The 22,353-nt window shown below is 39.2% G+C and overlaps 1 protein-coding gene across 1 annotated transcript in view; it reads left to right on the forward strand.

The window, feature by feature from the left end:
- Window positions 1-22,353, forward strand: part of LOC126203243 (ubiquitin carboxyl-terminal hydrolase 32) — a 231,390-nt gene that overhangs the window by 93,495 nt on the left and 115,542 nt on the right. Inside the window, exons 14-16 of the mRNA XM_049937496.1 lie at window positions 4,882-5,051; window positions 7,624-7,780; window positions 8,566-8,707. Coding sequence (XP_049793453.1) covers window positions 4,882-5,051; window positions 7,624-7,780; window positions 8,566-8,707 — 469 coding nt within the window. The remainder of the gene's footprint in view (window positions 1-4,881; window positions 5,052-7,623; window positions 7,781-8,565; window positions 8,708-22,353) is intronic.

Consider the following 22,353-nt stretch of genomic DNA (forward strand, 5'->3'; position numbering starts at 1 on the left):
CCCACAAAAGCTGAGAGTTTATACAGTGACCAGTTCCTCATTTGTTGTAGTGCTCTCATATAGAGTCAACTCTGTGGACAAACCAGTGTAGCCAACTATGGCCATGCAGGCAAGATGGTAGTCATCTCACATATTAGTCACTTTGCACAACTTGCTCATCGCAGTGTGTGTGTGTGTGTGTGTGTGTGTGTGTGTGTGTGTCACAGGAGCCAAAATGTTGTGGAATGGCATCAATGATTCTGCCTCATTTTAACTCTTTTAACACGCTGAAATTGTTCTCGTTTGTGTGCACTAGTTATACTGGTACTTGCTTTCACAATTTGTTTCATGGATGAAAACAGCCATTTCGTCCCACAAAGGGTTGTTTTGGGCATGTATATTGCTAGTACACATATTGTGCATCCTTAAAAGTTTTGGTTCTTTCAGGCTTTTCTTTTTTCCTCTCCCCCTGGATGTTTGCAGTTTTCACAAACATTAATGTTTGTATCAGATATAACATTTCCGTAAGACTTCCAAAAGGAAGTCATACTCACAAGGGAACCTCTCCATCGCACCCCTCTCAGATTTAGTTATAAGTTGGCACAGTGTATAGGCCTTGAAAACCTGAACACAGATTAATCGAGAAAACAGGAAGTAGTTGTGTGGAACTACGAAAGAAATGAGCAAAATATACAAACTGAGGAGTCCATGTGAAAGATAAGCAACATCAAGGATAATATCAGCACAGCAGCGCCGTGGTCCCGTGATTAGCGTGATAAGTTGTGGAACGAAAGGTCCTTGGTTCAAGTCTTCCCTCGAGTGAAAAGTTTACTTTCTTTATTTTCGCAAAGTTATGATCTGTCCGTCCGTTCATTGACATCTCTGTTCACTGTAATAAGTTTAGTGTCTGTGTTTTGCGACCACACCGCAAAACCGTGTGATTAGTAGACGAAAGGACGTGCCTCTCCAATGGAAACCGAAAATGTATTTGATCGCAAGGTCATAGGTCAACCAATTCCTCCACAGAAAAACACGTCTGATATATTCTATACGACACTGGTGACGGAATGTGCGTCACATGACAGGAATATGTTGTCGACCCACCTAACTTGTACACTTGGTGAATGGGTAAAAAGATTCTTTGACCTTGCCCGATTCAGGTTTTCTTGTGGATGTGATAATCACTCCCAAAAAAGTGATGAAAACATAAGAGTTTGTCACATAAACTGCAACAAATGAATGCAACAGTTTCACAGTCGCACAGTTTTCCCTGTGCTCTGTCAAAACATATGTTTTTAACGTTTTCAAATTTTGCCGTGTGTAGACCGTCAAATCCTGCATATGTCCAAGCAAATCTGAACATGTCCTGGAATTTTGGAGAGCGAAGTTGATTATGTGTGAGTGCCTGAACTTTGATAATTGACACGGACGGAAGATAATAATTGTCTGAAAATAAAAAATTAAACTTTTCACTAGAGGAGAGACTTGAACCAAGGACCTCCCATTCCAGAGCTGTTCACGCTAACCACGGGACCACGGCGTTCATTGGTTAACAGTATCCTTGATGTTGCCTATCTTGCGCATGGACTACTCAGTTCTTATATTTTGCTATTTTTTCCATAGTTCCATACAACTTCTTCCTGTTTTCTCGATTGATCTGTGTTCAATTTTTCAAGGCCTATCCACTGTGCCAACTTATAACTAAATCTGAGGGGGGTGCGATGGGGAGGTTCCCTTGTCAGTATTATGTTCCAGTTTGTACTTCAGTGCCTTCTAATAGTATATGGTGTGCTAATTTTCCACATTATTGTGTAACTGTGTAGATATATGTAGCAAGCCAAGCCCAAACTTTTGTAATTCATTACCCTTCCATGTTTATTTTAATACTCCTATTTAGTTTAAATCCAATTTAGTGAAACCCTATTAATTTTTGTTACCCCAATTAATCCTCCACTATCCTACTTATCATGTCAAGCTATATTGTTTCATGGTCATACGGATCTTCATATATCTCATTGAATCTTTAGCATTTCATGCCATGTTTTTAAGTACTAATTATTGCCTGTATGTGCAAGTTTTGTAATCTTATGATGAAACAGATGAAATGTTTAGTAATTACAATAATGAAAATAATCAGTTTTTGAAAATATAATGTAATTGGATAGAAAAATATCTACTCTCCAAGTGGCAGCAGGAGAGCACATCTACATCAACATCTATACTCTGCAAACAACTGTGAGGTGCATGGCAGAGGGTACATCCTATTATACAAGTTGTTAGGTTTTCTGCCTGTTGCTTTCACATACGGAATGTGGGAAGAATGATTGTCTGAATGCCTCTATGCATGCAGTAATTATTCTAGTTTTACCCTCACAATCTTCATGTGAGTAATGTGTGGGATGTTTTAGTATATTCCTAGAGTCACTGTTTAGAGCCGGTTCTTAAAAGTTTTAACAGACTTTCTTGGGATAGTTTAAGTCTGTCTTCAACAATTTGCCCGTATCTCAGTTGAACCAATGATTTGTAAGCAATCTCCTTTGTAGAATGAGTACACTTCCCCAGTATTCTACCAGTAAACTGAAGTATACGATCTGCTTCACCCACTTCTGAGCCTGTGTGATAATTCCATTTCATATCCCTACAAAGTATTATACCCTGGTATTTGGCTGACAACTGTAACTCATTGATTTTATAGTCATAGATTACTACATTTTTTCCATTTTGTGAAATGCATAATTTTACATTTCTGAACATTGGAAACAAGTTGCCAATCTTTGCACCACATTAAAATCTTATCAAGATCTGACTGAATATTTAAGCAGCTTCTCTCAGATAGTACTTCATTATAGATAATGGCACCATCTGCAAAAAGCTTGATCCTACTGTTAATATTGTCTGTAAGCTCATTAATACATAACATAAACTGCAATGGTCCCAACACTATTCTGTGAGGCACACCTGATGTTACTTCTACAACTGACGATGACTCTCCATCCAAAATAACATGTTGCTTCCTCCCTACCAAGAAAGAAGTCCTCAGTGCATTCACAAATTTCACCACATATCCCATATGATTGTACATTTGACAATAAGTGTAGATGTGGTACTAAGTCAAATGCTTTTTGGAAATCAAGAAAAACTGCATCTACCTTGTTGCCTTGAATCAAAGCTTTCAGTATGTCAAGTGAGAAAAGTGTGAGTTGGGTTCCATGTGATTGATGTTTTTGAAACCCATGCTGGTTGGCACTAAGGAGTTCATTCTTTTCAAGATACCTCATTGTGTTTGAGCTCATAATATGTTGTAAGATTCTACAACAAATCGATGTCAAGGATATTTTCAGGTTCACTTCTACTACCCTTCTTCTAGATGAGTGTGACCTGTGCATTTCTCAGAGAACTGGGCATGGTTTTTTGCATCAGGGATCTACAATATGTTGTAGTGAGCAGAGGGGCTAACTCAGCTGCAAATTCAGTACAGAATCTGATAGGAATTCCATCAGGGACTGAAACTTCGATCAGTTTTAATGATTTCAGCCCTCTTTCAACACCATTGACACTAATACTGATTTCATTTATCCTTTAAGTGGTATGAGGATTAAATTGGGGCAGTTCTCCTGGATATTTCTTTGTAAAGGAATATTTGAAAAACAGAGTTAAGCATTTCAGCTTTTGCTTTGCTACCCTCAATTTCAGTTCCTGTCTCATTCGTTAGGGACTGGACACTAACTGTGGTGCCACTAACAGCCTTTACATACGACCAAAATTTCTTTGGATTTTGTGAAATGTCATTTGACGATATTCTACTGTGGTAGTCAGTGAAGTCATCACACATTGCTCTCTTGACAACTAGATGTAATTCATTTAGCATCTATCTATCTGTAGCCCAAGGCTTTTAAAAACACCTATTATGCAGGTAATCTGTTTACACACTGACTGTATACCATGGAGATTCCGTCCGATTATGTACTGTTCTACTAGGTACATATCTATCCAGTGCATGGTCGACTATTATTTTAAACTTGAGCCAGAGTTCCTCTACATGCAGCTGCCCTGTGCCAAAAGTTTCAAGCTCCTCATTGAGATATGACACTACTGAACACATATATCTTTCTGCTTGTTTTAGTTGTCCTTTGTACTTTGGATCATTGTTGCCACTGCTGCATCATGGTCTCTGCTACCAGTTTCGAAGTGGACATCCTCAAGGAGTTCTGGCCTATTTGTTGCCACTAGATCCAATACATTTCCGTTATGAGTGGGGTTCCTAACTATCTGTTCTAGATGAAGAAGGCATTTAGTAAAGTTTCACATGATGTCTTATCTCACCCACCGCTAACAAAACTGTAATTTTCCCAATTAAATGTTGGACGATGAGTCGCCGCCAATCATTATGGTATTTTTGGAGAACCTACATACAAGTAAACTGAGATTTTCTCTAATACTTTTGGTTACATCAGGAGATGAGTCTGGTGGGCGATAGAATGATCCTGTTACCACTTTATGCCCACCCGTGATACGGAGTCTTGCCCAAACAGTATCACATGCAGCTTCAATTTCTGTCTCAGTGGAGTATAGTTTCTTGTCTGCTGCGACAAATACACCACTTCCATTTCCCATTTGCCTATCCTTTCATTGTACACACACATTTTCCCTAAAAGGCTCACTGCCATCATTTCATGTTTCAATTACATACGTAACACTTAATACCTTTTACATGTGTGTTCTCCTGCAGCCACTTGGTGAGTAGATTTTTTTGTTTATCAGTTCCATTATATTTAGTAATTATAATGTTTTAGTTACCATAATTAAATAATTTTTTGTGAAAAAGTACTTTTTCATCTCACTATGAAAATTATGGTATTAGATTTATAAAAGAAATTAATATGATTATTTTTAACATTGCAGGTTCCACAGGTTATGCCTATGTTTCCAATTTCCCCACACCACCTAAGCGACAATTAGCATATGTGGCAGCGTTCAGCCGTATGGCTACGATCAAGCAAGTCTACGACTTCTTGTGTGCTCGTCTCAGGATAAGGCCAGAGGACATGAGGTTATGGCATTATAGGGACGAAGTAAGTTAGATGACATGGATATATCTTAATTTCAAGTACACACCATGACACTTTTGTAGCTAATCATAACCTGCGGTAATCAACTACCTGGACTTAAATAATTGTCATAGATAAACCATGCACACATGTATATTTACAACTTCAGTGAATTTTATTGCGCCAAAATAACACATGGCTAAGCACTGAGTACAGGTTACATTCTCCTCTGCCAAAACAACAATAGTCTTGCAGTTTTTTTTAATTCATTGTGGCCTACTAAGGAGTGTGTATTTCACTTATTTAGCTATTTTTTCTTCTTTTCTTCCTAATATCTCTTGATTTCATCATGTGAGAATCATACGAATGTGTCCCCAAATACCTGACTATCAGCTTTAACATGTTTTCATGGTAATCAGCTGTTGTTTCAAAATGACCCCCCCCCCCCTCTCTCTCTCTCTCTCTCTCTCTCTCTCTCTCTCTCTCTATTCTGCAGGTGAGAATAAGCTGCTGTGTATCTCCAAGTTGTGGATGAGACTGTTAGACATATTGGTACTTATGTTCTTTTGTCTTAGAGAAGTGGATCTCAATTTTGTAATTTTGACCTACATGCTGTAAGGTACTGTCCAGACATGGCAGCTAAGGCCATTTTCTGCCAAAGAAATTACATTGGAATGAAGATGTGGCTAAATGTGGATCTATTGAATTAGAATCGTATACTTTTCAAGAACACCAAAAGATTGCAGAGGGCAATTCAGTTGTTTTGTTCTCAAACACTAGCGGAGGACAAAATCGAAGTGTCTATATTGCACCACATTTCTTCATGCTGTACAAACTCTAAACATTCCTACGATACAGCAATGCTTATCTGAGCCTGGACACTCTTTAATGGAGTGCAGTTCAACGCATGCCAGTATATAGAGGACTACAAAAATTGTTAACAGCTGTGACTCTTCAGGGTAGTTTACTGTTGTTCAGGCTGCATCAAAACAAAGGCTGTATGAAGTCCTTGAAATGGACTAGAAAGACTAACTGGATTTTGGTGCTATGCAGAGGGAACTGTTGAAAAATATGAAAATTAACCGTGAACAAAATAAAGTACAGTAACTTAATGTGACACAGCTTCAGTATTGCGGAAGTTATTTTAATCAAACATTTTTTGAACATTCCCATGGTCAACAGTTTAGAAGTTTGCCAGTATAGAGAAGATTTTGACAGTCTTCCAGTTGAAACTGAAATACATGAAGCACTAAAACTTCAGGAAGAGAAAATAAGACCTTACGGATCTTTACCACACCAGCATTATCAGGGAAATGTATACACATTTTACAGAACTCTTTGAGAAGAGAAAGTTGAAGATTCAGACAACAGGGATGTTGGTTGTGATGAAAGTGAGTGAGAAAGTGAATAGTCATTGGTGACATTGGTACAAAAATGGACTAATATTCATTTATTTTATATGCAATTCATCAATTTGTACTATGGAAATTAACTTTTTATGATGTATTTTCCCAGTCAAGTACATATCTCCAAAGCGTAAAACCACTATTTAGATTGATTCACTTAGAATCATAATGACTTATCTCCTTAGCAATACATTAAACAAGAAACAAAGGTGAACCTGTAAGTACTATATTTAAAGATATATCATCATCTGACAGCTTCTAAATGTGTGTTTTAGTTTGTAGAGATTTTTCAGTATAATTTGTGTTGTGTCACTGAAACAAGCAGTTTACATTTTAAAAATATCATCTTTCATCTGTCCCGTAAAATTGCTAAAATCGAGTTATGTTCCTCCGATGCTCGTACAGCAATTTTTTTCATGGAATTTCTTTTTATATTCCTGTGTCCATCTTCACTTTAATCTGGTAGGTTTCTTAAGAAACATGTATAGTTGTAACAGAGAAAGGAAAATAAAGTCTGGCAATAATAGTTCCTGGAATCCAAGGTTACTTTGATCATGTAGTAATTAATTGATCAAACCTGCTGAAGTTACTGAAGGTCTGCAATCTAATCTTTCTCACATAATTCTTTATAGTAATTAAACCTCTGCTTTTGAACTGGGAAAGTTAGAATGTGTCTTGAAACATTTTCTGTGACACGGTGTATGCAGCTATTACTACCAGATAGTTGAGCACTTTAAAAATGTCTGTTTCTGGAACACAGATTGGTGCAGCAGCCCCAAATCAAATCCATATTTCAAATTAAATATGGGATCGGGGTTGGGATCGGGCAGCCTGTATGTGGTTTTTGGACGATTTTTCAGATCTGCAGAGGTAAATGCCTGGCTGGTTTCCCTGTGACAACTTGGTTACACGTTGCACAAACATTTCAATAAACATTGTCACATTTGACCATGCGATCAACATTAGATGCAGTCAGAAGTGATATGCGGATTCCTTCCCAACAGGGTGGGAGGGAGGGAGGGAGGGGCAGTAAGTTTAAAATTCCTTTGGGAGTGATGAGCCCATCTTAATAATAGCACATATAAAAGTATGGTACATGATATATCAGTCCCAACCTGGCATTTGCAGGATACAGAATAGTAGAAAGGAAAGGAAGAAAGTGTATGCAACTGTATTGTTCTCTGTTGCAGAACAACATGCTTCTTATTGAGGACGAAGAACCTACTTTGGAGGATTTGGGTATAATGGATGAAGACCAGCTTTTGATTGAAGTCAGGAACAAAGACCTTACTTGGCCTGAAGAAATGGGATCACTGGCAAATCATTTACAGGACAAGCGTAAACCATGTGAGTGCTTGCAGCTGAAACTTAATTTGATACGGCATAAAATTGTCTAACTCTCATCGTGCGCATATTTCTTGTGTAGAATTTTTCTGTAAAACTTGACTGTAGTAGAAAAAGACAGATGACTATGGCTGTTCAGCAGAGAATGTATTAATGGGATTGTACATGATGTACAAGAGATTGTGATTGAATTTCTCATTTATAGAGGCTTAGATCTCTCCATTTTGGACAAAAATCAAAATAAGAATATGGAGTTTGCTGTAACAGGAAGGGTAAGTTACTCTGAATGCAGATTGTGGGTGGGAGTTAATACACCTATCTTCCCGTCTCGTAGTCATTAATGTCTCCTTTCTCAAAATGAGTCCACCACTACTTCCTCAAGGAGCAACTCAGTTGTGCTCAAGGCACTGAAACATTCTTGGCTGCAGATAGGAACAGTAGTAAAGCAGCATATTAAAAAGTTGAATCCTAATGCCATTGCAGAGAGCAAGTAAAAGAAGAGGAAAAGTAAACCTGGAAAAAATAAGTGAGCAGATCAGAGCTTTCATTTAGCGAAATGCAGTTACTAGAGTAATACCATGGATCTTAAAAATTTTAACTTATTCGACATTTTCTCTATCAGCTTGGTAAGCAGGAATAGTACACAGTTGAAGGAATGTAAATGCCATTGGTGTGCCACCCCTTAGCAACTAGTATTTGTTATCTGCCTGGTCCATACTATATATGTTTTGTTATGTAGTAGTTATTTAAAATTTTATTGTAATATTTATAAATAATTCACTTTACAGCTGTCCCAGCTGAAAGAGGAGCGACTGGTCTCAACAACTTGGGTAATACATGCTTCATGAATGCTGCATTGCAGTGTGTGAGCAACACGAGGGCTCTCACTCAATATTTCACAAGTAACATGCACCTCTATGAACTTAACAGGTGAGTTAAGGTGTACCTGTATTTTGCCAATTTTCTTACACTTCAGATGTTCGAGTTGTAATACGAGAACATTATACTCTATTTATCAGTGTGTAGGGAGTTGTTATATTGTCTAAGAGTAATATGTTATCCGTGGTCTGTAAGGATTTAAAATTGGTGCACTATGGTAGTTTTGGACTACAGGATTGACAGGCAGTAAATGGAATTAAAGATCACAGGGTTTAGTGGTAGGAAATGCAATGTTATTATTTGTTATTTGCTTAGAAGAGTTTGGAATAGATGGTCATAACTTACCTGCAAGAGGCAAAATTCTTAGTACTGTCAATGGAAACATTGTGAAGGATTATTGTTATTATTATTATTATTATTATTATTATTACTGTTATTAATGTTATTGTTTTCGGTTTACTAACCCTTACCTTGTGTCTTTTAAAGTAGTCCTGTACATCTCGTCTTGATTGGCATCTTCTCCACATAGGCACAGGTTTTGAGATACAAACAACAAACTGTGCTAAACTGGAGTGACAGTGTGGGACAAAATCCAGTGCTACAAAATAAAATTATCAAAATACAGGATGTCATTTGAATTTTGTTAGTTAATGTTTAGCGGTAACAAAGAAATGCATGTAAGAGCCATAATATTTTCATTCATGTAATCAAATTCCGTGAAAGCTAACTAAGTTCAGAGCATCACAACAAGACACAATCAAATTCTGGTCTGAGCTGCCATAGATGACAGCCATGTGTGCATGAGGTATGCTTACATGTGTGAATGAATGTGTGTTTTTTGTCATTCTTTTTTTTTTTTTTTTGTCAAATGCTGTAGCCGGAAGCTAAACTGTAAGGGTCTTTTAATTGTGCCTGTCTGTAACTTATCTTGTCATCTTTATGGTAAGTAGTGAACTACCTTTTCCGTACATTGTTGGTATTCCAAACTGGAGTTTCCATTGTTTGATCTAATGATTCATGGTATTACAAGTTGGTCAAAACATTACATGATTGTTCACCAAGGTATTGTGCAACACGACAAATGGTTTTTGGTAACTCGTTACACTATACTGACCAAAACATGTGTCGCGTTTGTTCATAACTGATATAAAACTTCATGTTAATTGTTACACGCAAATGTTTCCTGTGGCCATGTTAATTGCGACAAATAATTACTGGCATTGTACTCTGTGGCTATCGCAAAGCATATTGCCTTGTTCATACTGTAGTGGGTTACGTTAACAGTTTGGTGCTTGCTTATTCATTGCACACTTCTGATTGATCCATCGTCTTCCACTAGTAATGACTTAGTTAAATGTTCTTCTCTTTTTTGTTTTGACTTCAGTTAATGACCTTGTGAAATTATTATTAACCTTCTATTACTATAACTAATGTTGATGGTATGGCTGGAGGAGCATAGCAGTGTTCGAATAATAAATATTAACTAACTACAGTGTGCTGCTTTGCACCACATTTAGTATGTGATTCCTGGATTTCTGTACAGTGCTCCAGCACGATAATAGTAAACACTAGCAGGCACATTCTCACCCTCAGAAACCATCTGCCGCACAACTCAGTGCATGGTACTCTTACCCTACTTTTTTGCTGCTAAATTTTCTTGAGTGATTGACTGTAAGTAGAAGTAAAATAATGTTTTTTTTTTATGTATATAGACTGAAGAGACAAGTGAAACTTTGTACCAGTGCCGGGAATCGAACCTGTGTGCCCTGCTTACTAGGCAGGTGCATTAGCCACTAAACCACCTTGGTACAGCGGTTCACACAACTGCGCGGATTACCCTGACATGCCTCCCTCCTGGATCGAAATTCTCACTGTCGCCCCAGTCTACTTTAAATTCCCTCTTACATGTGAACAGAATTGCCAAGGCTCTCCATGTTCTGGATCAGCACCTCAGCATTGAATGTAAATGGGGGAATTTGATTCCTGGCCTTGGTACAAATATTCACTCACTGCTTCAGTCTATATACATAAAATCATATCTGTATGAGACCATAAAATCTCTGAAATTGTGTCCTTTCATTTCATTGTGTTCTGTCTATTTGCTGGAATCAGCACTTTATCCACATAACGTGTCACCTTTGCTGGTAATTCCTCTCTTAGTGAAAGTGTATCACATGAAAATGATAATACCAATCCATGTAAACGAAAGCTTTATATTTTCTACATTCTTCAGCTAGCGGTACCTGCCAGAAACTGACTGCAAGATCAGTATTAGATATAACCTGACTATTGTTAAACTTTTGAACCAGCTCCTCTAATATTTTTGGTTTATCCATTTTTATAATAATAATTTTGTTTGTTGCTCTTGCAGCCACCTACAAATATCATGTCCACTATTCTCATCTGCATTATTTTGTAACACCTTTTCCTGACTAAACATGGTACAAGTATTGTCTCTCCATATTCTCCATTTGTGCCACCTTCGTGTTCTGTTATTCCATTTTCAATTTCCTCAAGGTAATCATTAACTTTACCATTTAGTACTTTAACCTGAACCTCGCCCTGTTTATGCTACGGGCTCACACATCCCATAAATAACAACTCGTCTTCCTCTCTGCCTATACTTTTTTAACACCTCCTGTTGCAAAATCTACCCCAACACAGATCTCTGTTAACCCCAAAATTAATTTGATGTAAAATTCAGGAGTGATCATTCCATTCACATTAAACATTTTATCTTTAATTTCAATCAGCAACACTGCTTGGTTCTTTATTAACTTACTTTTAACATCAATGGCTCAAACAGTTCTCACCACTTGCACTAGCAGTTCTGGAATATCATTTCCCTCTTTTAACTTAAAGTATAGATCTACATGTATTGCACAAATGTCACTCTGTGAACCTAGAGTAGCTAATACTCTTTTAATGACCTTATTGTCCTTTTCAAATGTTAAATCTTCCTTAACAGCATCCCTCTCCTCATGTCCCAAATAACTAACATTAACTGGACATTGTTCTAAATCAGTTTTCAATTGGACATCATCAGAACTCCTAAAATAGTTTGTCTGCATTGGCGTGTTCATTTCACTCCTATCTCTTGCAATTTCTGGCCTCATCGTTTCTGTCACCTCTTGCCTCTCTCTGATACTGATCATTATTACTGTGGAAATTTCCACAGTACCATCCTCCGCTATCTTTAGCAGGTTGTCTCGTTATCCATTATTGGTAACATAAGGAGAAGATTGATTGCTATTGAACCTAAAGATGACATGTGCAGTTGCAGTTAGGAATGACAGCAAGACAGTTACACATTTCTTCACACAAGCAAGTGCACTTCACACACTCGTGACCACCATCTCCGGCAGCTCGGACCAGAATGCAACTGACATGTAGAATGGAAGCAGCAATCTGGAGGTGGTGGGGAAAGGGAAGGGATAGCAGGGTATGGGTAAGGAGAGAGAAAAGTGCTGTCTGACAGAAGGGGCAGGGAAGAGGGTTCAGAAAATGTTGCATGGAGGTTGTGGGGACATTAGGTTAATGTAGGTTGAGGCCGGTATAATTTCAGGAGTGGAGAATGTGTTGTAAGGATAACTCCCATCAGAACAGTTCAGAAAACCTGGTGGTGGAGGAGAGGGTCCAGACAACCCATTTGTGAAGCAGAAATTGAAATCAAGTATGTTATGTTCAGCTGCATGTTGTGGCACAGTGTGAGCTACTTTGCTCTTGGCCACAGTTTGACATTTGCTGTTCATCCTGCTGGTGCGCTGGTTGGTAGTCATACCAGTATAAATCACGTGCAGTGATTGCAGCAGAGCTGGTAGATGATGTGGCTTCTTTCATAGGTGGCTTCTTTCATAGGTGGCCTGGCCTCTGTTGGGCTAGGATAAACCCATGACGGGACTGGAATAGGATGTGCTGGGTAGGTGGAATGGGTAGGTCTTGCACCTGGCTTTGCAACAGAGATATGATCCCTGTGGCAAGGGTTTGGGATTGGGAGTAGCATAGTGATGAACTAGGATGTTGTGGAGCTTGGGTTTGCAACGGAATACCAATTTTGGAGGGATGGGAAGGGTGTTGGGATGGATGTCCCTCATGTCAGGGCATGATAACAGGTAATCAAAGCCCTGAAGAATGGTTTGGTTCAGTTGTTCCAGTCCAGGGTGATATTGGATGATAAAGAGGGCACTCTTTTGTAACTGTTTTTCTTGGAAGGGGTGGGAGGATTTGAGGCTCAGAGCCAAGACACCCTGTAGACATTCCTTTAAGACCTCAACACCTTCTCTCCCATTTGCACCACCTCGTCATCTTCAAGCCAGCATGCCACCATCCTGGACATTGTCTTCCTCCTCTCTGATGGCTCCATCCACACCTCTGTCAATTCTAAACCCACCAACCACCATCAGTACCTGCATTTTGACAGCTATCATCCCTTTCACACCAAAACATCTCTTCCATACAGCTTGGCCACTGGTGGGGTGGCATATCTGCAGTGACAAGAACTGCTTTGTCCACTGTGCTGAGGATCTCACCAAGGCTTTTGCAGACAGGCACTATTCCCCAGATCTAGTTTGCAAACAGATCTCCCATGCAATTTCCCCACACACCCTCAATTCTACAACTACCATCTAGAACCAGCTACTAAGTAGTTGTGCCTTTGTCACCCAGTGCCAACCTAGATTGGAACAAGTGAACTACTTCCTTCATCAGGACTTTGATTACAGGTCATCATACCTTGAAGTGAAGGACATCTTACTCAAAATCCTTTCCACATCCCCTAAAGTGGTGTTCCATTGCCCCCACACCCCCTCCCCAGAGCACCACAGTGTTCTAGTCCACCACCATGCTATCCCCAATCCCAACCCCTTGCCACAGGGATCATATCCCTATGGAAGACACAGGTTCTAGACCTGTCCAATCCACCCACCTGTCTTGTCACAGGCTTATCTTACTCCAACAGAGACAGGGTCACCAGTGAAAGCAGCCGTGTCCTGTACCAGCTCTGTTGCAATCACTGCCCAAGTTCTTATATTGGTATGACTACCACCAGCTGTCCACCAGGATGAACAGCCACCACCAAATTGTGGCCAAGAGCAAAGTAAACCGTGCTGCGCCACAATGTGGAGTTGAAAAATTTCAATGGCTGCTTGACAACGTGGGCCATCTGAATGCTCCCCTCAGCTACCACCTTTTTGGAACTATCCACACGGGAGTTGTCCTTACAGTACACTCTTCACTCCTGAAATTATCCCAACCCCAACCTCTTAACCAACTGTCCCCGCACCCTCCATCTATCAGTTTCCATCCCCTCCGTCCTAACATCTCCTCCCTATTCTCATCCCCTCATCCTCTTTGTGTGCTGCCCTCTGCCAATGCATCTGCCCATCCTTCTCCTTCCCCACTCCTCTCCTTTTTTGCCTTCCATTCCTTTCCACCCTCGCCAACTCCCTGCCCCTGGCCTTCTACCACTACATCTGTTTGCGATCTTGGACCCTACCTGTTCCACCAGACAGTGCTCTCTTCTCCCATCCTCACCCCCACTCCCACCAGTGCCTTTCTATCCCTTCCAGATTTTTGCGTTCATTCTGTGTAACAGCTGCATTCTGGTCCAAGCTGCTGAAGATGGTCATTTGTGGGTGAGATAGGCTTGCTTGTGTGTGTGTGGGGGGGGGGGGGGGGAGGGGGTCCTTTCCTGAAGAAGGCTTTGACCAAATGCTAAATGTGTTACAGGTCCCTTTTTTATGATCGTCTTCAAATCAAAATGTCATCTTTACGGAGAGTAGTAGTCTAATTTCCTTGTATAGTTGGTTTTCCAACCTGGAGATTCCAGTCTTTGTCTATTATCTTGACTACTCCATTTCCACCCAGTACCTCTCCACCTTCTTTGTGTTAACTTATGCCAACAATGACTCCAGCAGTTCAAGCACATGCAGAATACCAACAACATTATTTTTTGGAATTCCTAATAATTTTTCTTGCGCACCTACAGGTAATTCGACCAGTACAATAGTAATTAAATATCTTTCCTTCAGAGTATCATCTAAATATAAGTTCCTCTCCAAATAATTGTGAAAGAATTCTTTATAACTTTGACACCCACTGCCAACTAAATTTCTTCCCATGAAAATGTCACTGCTTACAGTATTTAGCTTAGTGTTCGACCTGTATTGTTTAAGGGAAGCATTTACAGATTCATCATATGTTCTACAAGAACAACCCATTATCATTCTGCATGATATTGTTTTGACTTTCAGCCACCTTATGACGAATCCATTTTTCTTTCTATCATCCCATGTTTTAGGCAATGCATTCTCAGAATGTTTTACAAATGCAGCAGGATGATTTAAACCCTCTTGTTGAAAACTGACAGAACTTGCATACCTGCAAAAAAGTTTAATCAATTACATCAGAGCTTCCTGTTCCATTTTGATTCCTTTCCTGCATATATCATGCCTGTAATCACTCTGTAATTTTATTTTCAACTCGAGCAACATATTGCTTTCATTCCTGCTATTACCATCAACATTTTTAGTCACAGATTGTTCAATTTCTTTTATCATTTTAGTAACTTCACCTGCTCTGTTGTGACACAGGTTTGACATTATTTATTTCATGGCTCTTGCCCTCTACTTCTTTAATTTATTTGAGTAATTCCAGTATTGAAATGTGTGATGCTGTTATGACAACACCGATCAGTAGTACCCGATTTATTTCTTACTTTATCATTACTAGATTTTAGTTCACTAATTTTATCATTATGTTTCTTGATTATATTTTCATTGTAGTTATTCCTTTCTGATAATTCCTCTTCTGTTTTCTCCAATGATCTTTTCACAGATCAATTCTGGTGTTTGTCTTCTGATTTTCTGTGCTAAACACTTCCTTTGTGCCTTTCATTTCAGCCTTAAATTTAGACAGGTCAACCCTAATTTCCATTTTTAATTTTTCACAAGATTTGGTCAGCTGATTAACTTGCTCATAAATTTTCTTTGATAGATTGTTTCTAGTTTGTTTCAATTCATTTATAGTTTAGTCATTTTTCCTATGCAAAATTGTATTAGACTCCTCAGTTTTAGTAATTATCCTAGTCAGCCTCATATTGTTCGTTTATATGATTTGCTTTTAACATATGTTTCAGTTTATACATAATACGCTGAAGACTACACTCTTCTGGTTCATTGCTAACTTCATTATCACTTCTTGATAATTCTGTTGCTTTAACCTGACTTACACTATCATCAATTTCTTGTTCCCTATTTACTCTAACAGTGCAACAATACACTACATTATGAGATTTACTCAAAGATATTAAATTACTATAATCATTATTGATTAGCTCATCAGTATTGTTTTCAGCAAAACACGACCGTCCACATCAAACCCACCAACAAGCAACAGTACCTCCATTATGACAGCTGCCACCCATTCCACATCAAATGGTCCCTTCCCTACAGCCCAGGTCTTCGTGGCAAACGAATCTGCTCCAGTCCGGAATCCCTGAACCATTACACCAACAACCTGACAACAGCTTTCGCATCCCGTAACTACCCTCCCGACCTGGTACAGAAGCAAATAACCAGAGCCACTTCCTCATCCCCTCAAACCCAGAACCTCCCACAGAAGAACCACAAAAGTGCCCCACTTGTGACAGGATACTTTCCGGGACTGGACCAGACTCTGAATGTGGCTCTCCAGCAGGGATACGACTTCCTCAAATCCTGCCCTGAAATGAGATCCATCCTTCATGAAATCCTCCCCACTCCACCAAGAGTGTCTTTCCGCCGTCCACCTAACCTTCGTAACCTGTTAGTTCATCCCTATGAAATCCCCAAACCACCTTCCCTACCCTCTGGCTCCTATCCTTGTAACCGCCCCCAGTGTAAAACCTGTCCCATGCACCCTCCCACCACCACCTACTCCAGTCCCGTAACCCGGAAGGTGTACACGATCAAAGGCAGAGCCACGTGTGAAAGCACCCACGTGATTTACCAACTGATCTGCCTACACTGTGATGCATTCTATGTGGGAATGACCAGCAACAAACTGTCCATTCGCATGAATGGACACAGGCAGACAGTGTTTGTTGGTAATGAGGATCACCCTGTGGCTAAACATGCCTTGGTGCACGGCCAGCACATCTTGGCACAGTGTTACACCGTCCGGGTTATCTGGATACTTCCCACCAACACCAACCTATCCGAACTCTGGAGATGGGAACTTGCTCTTCAATATATCCTCTCTTCCCGTTACCCACCAGGCCTCAATCTCCACTAATTTCAAGTAGCCGCCACTCATACCTCACCTGTCATTCAACAACATCTTTGCCTTTAAATATATCTGCTTGTGTCTGTATATGTGTGGATGGATATGTGTGTGTGTGCGAGTGTATACCCGTCCTTTTTTCCCCCTAAGGTAAGTCTTTCCGCTCCCGGGATTGGAATGACTCCTTACCCTCTCCCTTAAAACCCACATCCTTTTGTCTTTCCCTTCCCTCTTTCCTGATGAGGCAACAGTTTGTTGCGAAAGCTTGAATTTTGTGTGTATGTTTGTGTTTGTTTGTGTGTCTATCGACCTGCCAGCACTTTCGTTCGGTAAGTCACATCATCTTTGTTTTTAGATATATTTTTCCCACGTGGAATGTTTCCCTCTATTATATTAATTGAATATTTACTCAGATAGTGATCCGATTATCCACATTAACATTAACTAATTGATTATTATTCTCTCCATTACTATCAACCTCCATTGTAGTGATATCAATGTTTATGTTATCAAAAGCCATGTTGCTCTATTACTGACTCTCAATGTGAAACAGTTTTAAGTTACAACATTTCTGAGGTAGTATTTCTTAAAATTAAAGTCCCTTTCTCTAATAATAACGTAAGTGCAACTTACAATAACAACAGCAGTGTCAAGTGCCATCTCCATGCCATCACACAATTGAGACCTCGCGCCTTGGAAACTGTGTCCCCAGTGAGATATTGATGTTCAGACTACTGTTGTGGCCACCAATCTGCAAGCCACTGAAGCTGAGAAGTCAGCGATACTGTCTTTGATCTGCATTGTCAGCTCCTCATATTACACGTCCGTCATCGGCATACTCCAAAATGCGCATGCTGTCGGGTGTTTATGTCTTCAGTTTTCCACTTCCTTTTGTAGTGGAAGTTATTCCATCATAACAGTTCTAACGTGCCATATTACTAAACATCAGCTAATGCTACTTCAGTTCATAAGTTTCAGAGGTATTTGTCTGTTCCTTTGTCATAAAAACTCAATGTTCAAAATAACTACTAATCCTCATTATTTATATAAAGGTGGTGCAAAATAAAGTTTGCTGCTACTATTCAAAGTTTTACCAACACAAAAAATTCACTTTTCTTCAAAATTTTATCGATATCAAAAGTCAGTGATCTTTTCATGCACTGATATAAAATTTCTCCCACTTTAATCACTGTCTAATCATAGTTTTGCAAACCGTGTTTTTAAATTTAGCATTGTCCATTATCTGTTAACACTTCCTGCCACACCAATTAAGCGCAGTCCACTGGCTGGCGCTGGAAGAAGAAGAAGAAGAAGAAGAAGAAGAAGAAGAAGAAGAAGAAGATGATGATGATGATGATGATGATGATGATGATTATATTATTATTATTATTATTATCATTATCATTTCTTTCCTTTCTCAGACGTTATGTCTGGTTAAAAATGGAAAGTGACGCGGACCTTCATCAAGAGTGACTTCCTTTTAACTGTGCAGTATATGTTACATTGCATTTAGGAACTTTCGGGTAGTTGAACACGTATCAATAATTACAGATTTCTGTTGTTGTATATATACATTTGGATGTAGCTGTATTGCGTTGATGTACTGGTGGATATTGTGTGGTATGACACCTGTAGTTGATAGTATAATTGGTATAATGTCAACTTTATCCTGATGCCACATGTCCTTGACCTCCTCAGCCAGTTGGATGTATTTTTCAATTTTTTCTTCTGTATATTTGTTGTATTGGGTATGGATATTTCGATTAGTTGTCTAATGATAAAATTAGTGAACTAAAATCTTGTAATGATAAAGTAAGAAATAAATCGGGTACTACTGATCAGTGTTGTCATAACAGCATCACACATTTCAATACTGGAATTACTCAAATAAATTAAAGAAGTAGAGGGCAAGAGCCATGAAATAAATAATGTCAAACCTGTGTCACAACAGAGCAGGTGAAGTTACTAAAATGATAAAAGAAATTGAACAATCTGTGACTAAAAATGTTGATGGTAATAGCAGGAATGAAAGCAATATGTTGCTCGAGTTGAAAATAAAATTACAGAGTGATTACAGGCATGATATATGCAGGAAAGGAATCAAAATGGAACAGGAAGCTCTGATGTAATTGATTAAACTTTTTTGCAGGTATGCAAGTTCTGTCAGTTTTCAACAAGAGGGTTTAAATCATCCTGCTGCATTTGTAAAACATTCTGAGAATGCATTGCCTAAAACATGGGATGATAGAAAGAAAAATGGATTCGTCATAAGGTGGCTGAAAGTCAAAACAATATCATGCAGAATGATAATGGGTTGTTCTTGTAGAACATATGATGAATCTGTAAATGCTTCCCTTAAACAATACAGGTCGAACACTAAGCTAAATACTGTAAGCAGTGACATTTTCATCAATTAAATTCAATATTTCTTCTGTTACCCAGGGAGAGCATAAGGGAACAATTGACAGGAATGGGGGAAAGAAATACAGTAGAAGAAGAATGGGTAGCTCTGAGGGATGAAGTAGTGAAGGCAGCAGACGATCAAGTTGGTAAAAAGACGAGGGCTACTAGAAATCCTTGGGTAACAGAAGAAACATTGAATTTCATTGATGAAAGGAGAAAATATAAAAATGCAGTAAATGAAGCAGGCAAAAAGGAATACAAACGTCTCAAAAATGAGATCGACAGGAAGCGCAAAATGGCTAAGCAGGGATGGCTAGAGGACAAATGTAAGGATGTAGAGGCTTGTCTCACTAGGGGTAAGATAGATACTGCCTACAGGAAAATTAAAGAGACCTTTGGAGAAAAGAGAACCACTTGTATGAATATCAAGAGCTCAGATGGCAACCCAGTTCTAAGCAAAGAAGGGAAGGCAGAAAGGTGGAAGGAGTATATAGAGGGTTTATACAAGGGTGATGTACTTGAGGACAATATTATGGAAATGGAAGAGGATGTAGATGAAGATGAAATGGGAGATAAGATACTGCGTGAAGAGTTTGACAGAGCACTGAAAGACCTAAGTCGAAACAAGGCCCCGGGAGTAGACAACATTCGTTTAGAACTACTGATGGCCTTGGGAGAGCAAGTCATGACAAAACTCTACCATCTGGTGAGCAGGATGTATGAGACAGGCGAAATACCCACAGACTTCAAGAAGAATATAATAATTCCAATCCCAAAGAAAGCAGGTGTTGACAGATGTGAAAATTACCGAACTATCAGTTTAATAAGTCACAGCTGCAAAATACTAATGCGAATTCTTTACAGACGAATGGAAAAACTGGTAGAAGCGGACCTCGGGGAAGATCAGTTTGGATTCTGTAGAAATGTTGGAACACGTGAGGCAATACTAACCTTACGACTTACCTTAGAAGAAAGATTATGAAAAGGCAAACCTATGTTTATAGCATTTGTAGACTTAGAGAAAGCTTTTGACAACATTAACTGGAATACTCTCTTTCAAATTCTGAAGGTGGCAGGGGTAAAATACAGGGAGCGAAAGGCTATTTACAATTTGTACAGAAAGCAGATGGCAATTATAAGAGTTGAGGGGCATGAAAGGGAAGCAGTGGTTGGGAAAGGAGTGAGACAGGGTTGTAGCCTCTCCCCGATGTTATTCAATCTGTATATTGAGCAAGCAGTAAAGGAAACAAAAGAAAAATTCGGAGTAGGTATAAAAATTCATGGAGAAGAAGTAAAAACTTTGAGGTTTGCCGATGACATTGCAATTCTGTCAGAGACAGCAAAGGACTTGGAAGAGCAGTTGAACGGAATGGACAGTGTTTTGAGAGGAGGATATAAGATGAACATCAACAAAAGCAAAACGAGGATAATGGAATGTAGTCAAATTAAATCGGGTGATGCTGAGGGGATTAGATTAGGAAATGAGACACTTAAAGTAGTAAAGGTGTTTTGCTATTTGGGGAGCAAAATAACTGATGACGCTCGAAGTAGAGAGGATATAAAATGTAGACTGGCAATGGCAAGGAAATCGTTTCTGAAGAAGAGAAATTTGTTAACATCGAGTATAGATTTAAGTGTCAGAAAGTCGTTTCTGAAAGTATTTGTATGGAGTGTAGCCATGTATGGAAGTGAGACATGGACGATAACCAGTTTGGACAAGAAGAGAATAGAAGCTTTCGTAATGTGGTGCTACAGAAGAATGCTGAAGATAAGGTGGGTAGATCACGTAACTAATGAGGAGGTATTGAATAGGATTGGGGAGAAGAGAAGTTTGTGGCACAACTTGACTAGAAGAAGGGATCGGTTGGTAGGACATGTTTTGAGGCATCAAGGGATCACAACTTTAGCATTGGAGGGCAGCGTGGAGGGTAAAAATCGTAGAGGGAGACCAAGAGATGAATACACTAAGCAGATTCAGAAGGATGTAGGTTGCAGTAGGTACTGGGAGATGAAGAAGCTTGCACAGGATAGAGTAGCATGGAGAGCTGCATCAAACCAGTCTCAGGACTGAAGACCACAACAACAACAACCCAAGGATTTCTACTAGCCCTCGTCTTTTACCTACTTGATCCTCTGCTGCCTTCACTACTTCATCCCTCAGAGCTAGTCATTCTTCTTCTACTGTATATCTTTCCCCCAGTCCTGTCAATTGTTCCCTTATGCTCTCCCTGAAACTCTGTACAACCTCTGGTTTAGTCAGTTTATCCAGGTCCCATCTCCTTAAATTCCCACCTTTTTGTAGTTTCTTCAGTTTTAATCTACAGTTCATAACCAATAGATTGTGGTCAGAGTCCACATCTGCCCCTGGAAATGTCTTAAAATTTAAAACCTGGTTCCTAAATCTGTCTTACCATTATATAATCTATCTGATACCTTCTAGTATCTCCAGGATTCTTCCATGTATACAACTGATAGCAAGTAGAAGTAAAATAAAAATGTAATTTGGGCAATAAATATGGTAGAAACGCCACAACGTATATGAAAGCACATAAGATGTAGTCATTGGAACTCTTAGGTCATTCCTCAGTGAGGAAAGAGGGCTAGGTTGGTGAATCGTTGTCTTCCCCTGTGGTTCCCTCTCATCCTGAGGTCTAAGTGTCCTGCCCCTACTTCCAGCCTCCCACAGTCTACTCCTCTTTCCTCTCTGAGGAGCAGAAGAAACTAACACTTTTGAGAATGAAGATATGTTTTTTTGTATTACATGTGTGTTTGTCAGCAGTACTTAAAAATTTGCCACCCTATGGTAAGGACTCGAGCCATTTTGTTCCCTTGTAATTTCATAGTTTTGTCATGTGAATTTTTTTCCCTTAGAATTAATTAATTGTTACCTCATTAACCAACAGTATTTCTTGTGGTCTACAGACCACCCAGTAACTCTGAAATTCTGAATAATTAGTTCTGTTTCTGTGGAACACTGAAATTGTGCGACTACCATGAATGTCACTGGTTGTGAAACTATGAAATGATTGGATGAT

Source organism: Schistocerca nitens, chromosome 9, assembly GCF_023898315.1.
Source record: "Schistocerca nitens isolate TAMUIC-IGC-003100 chromosome 9, iqSchNite1.1, whole genome shotgun sequence".
Taxonomy (NCBI): domain Eukaryota; kingdom Metazoa; phylum Arthropoda; class Insecta; order Orthoptera; family Acrididae; genus Schistocerca; species Schistocerca nitens.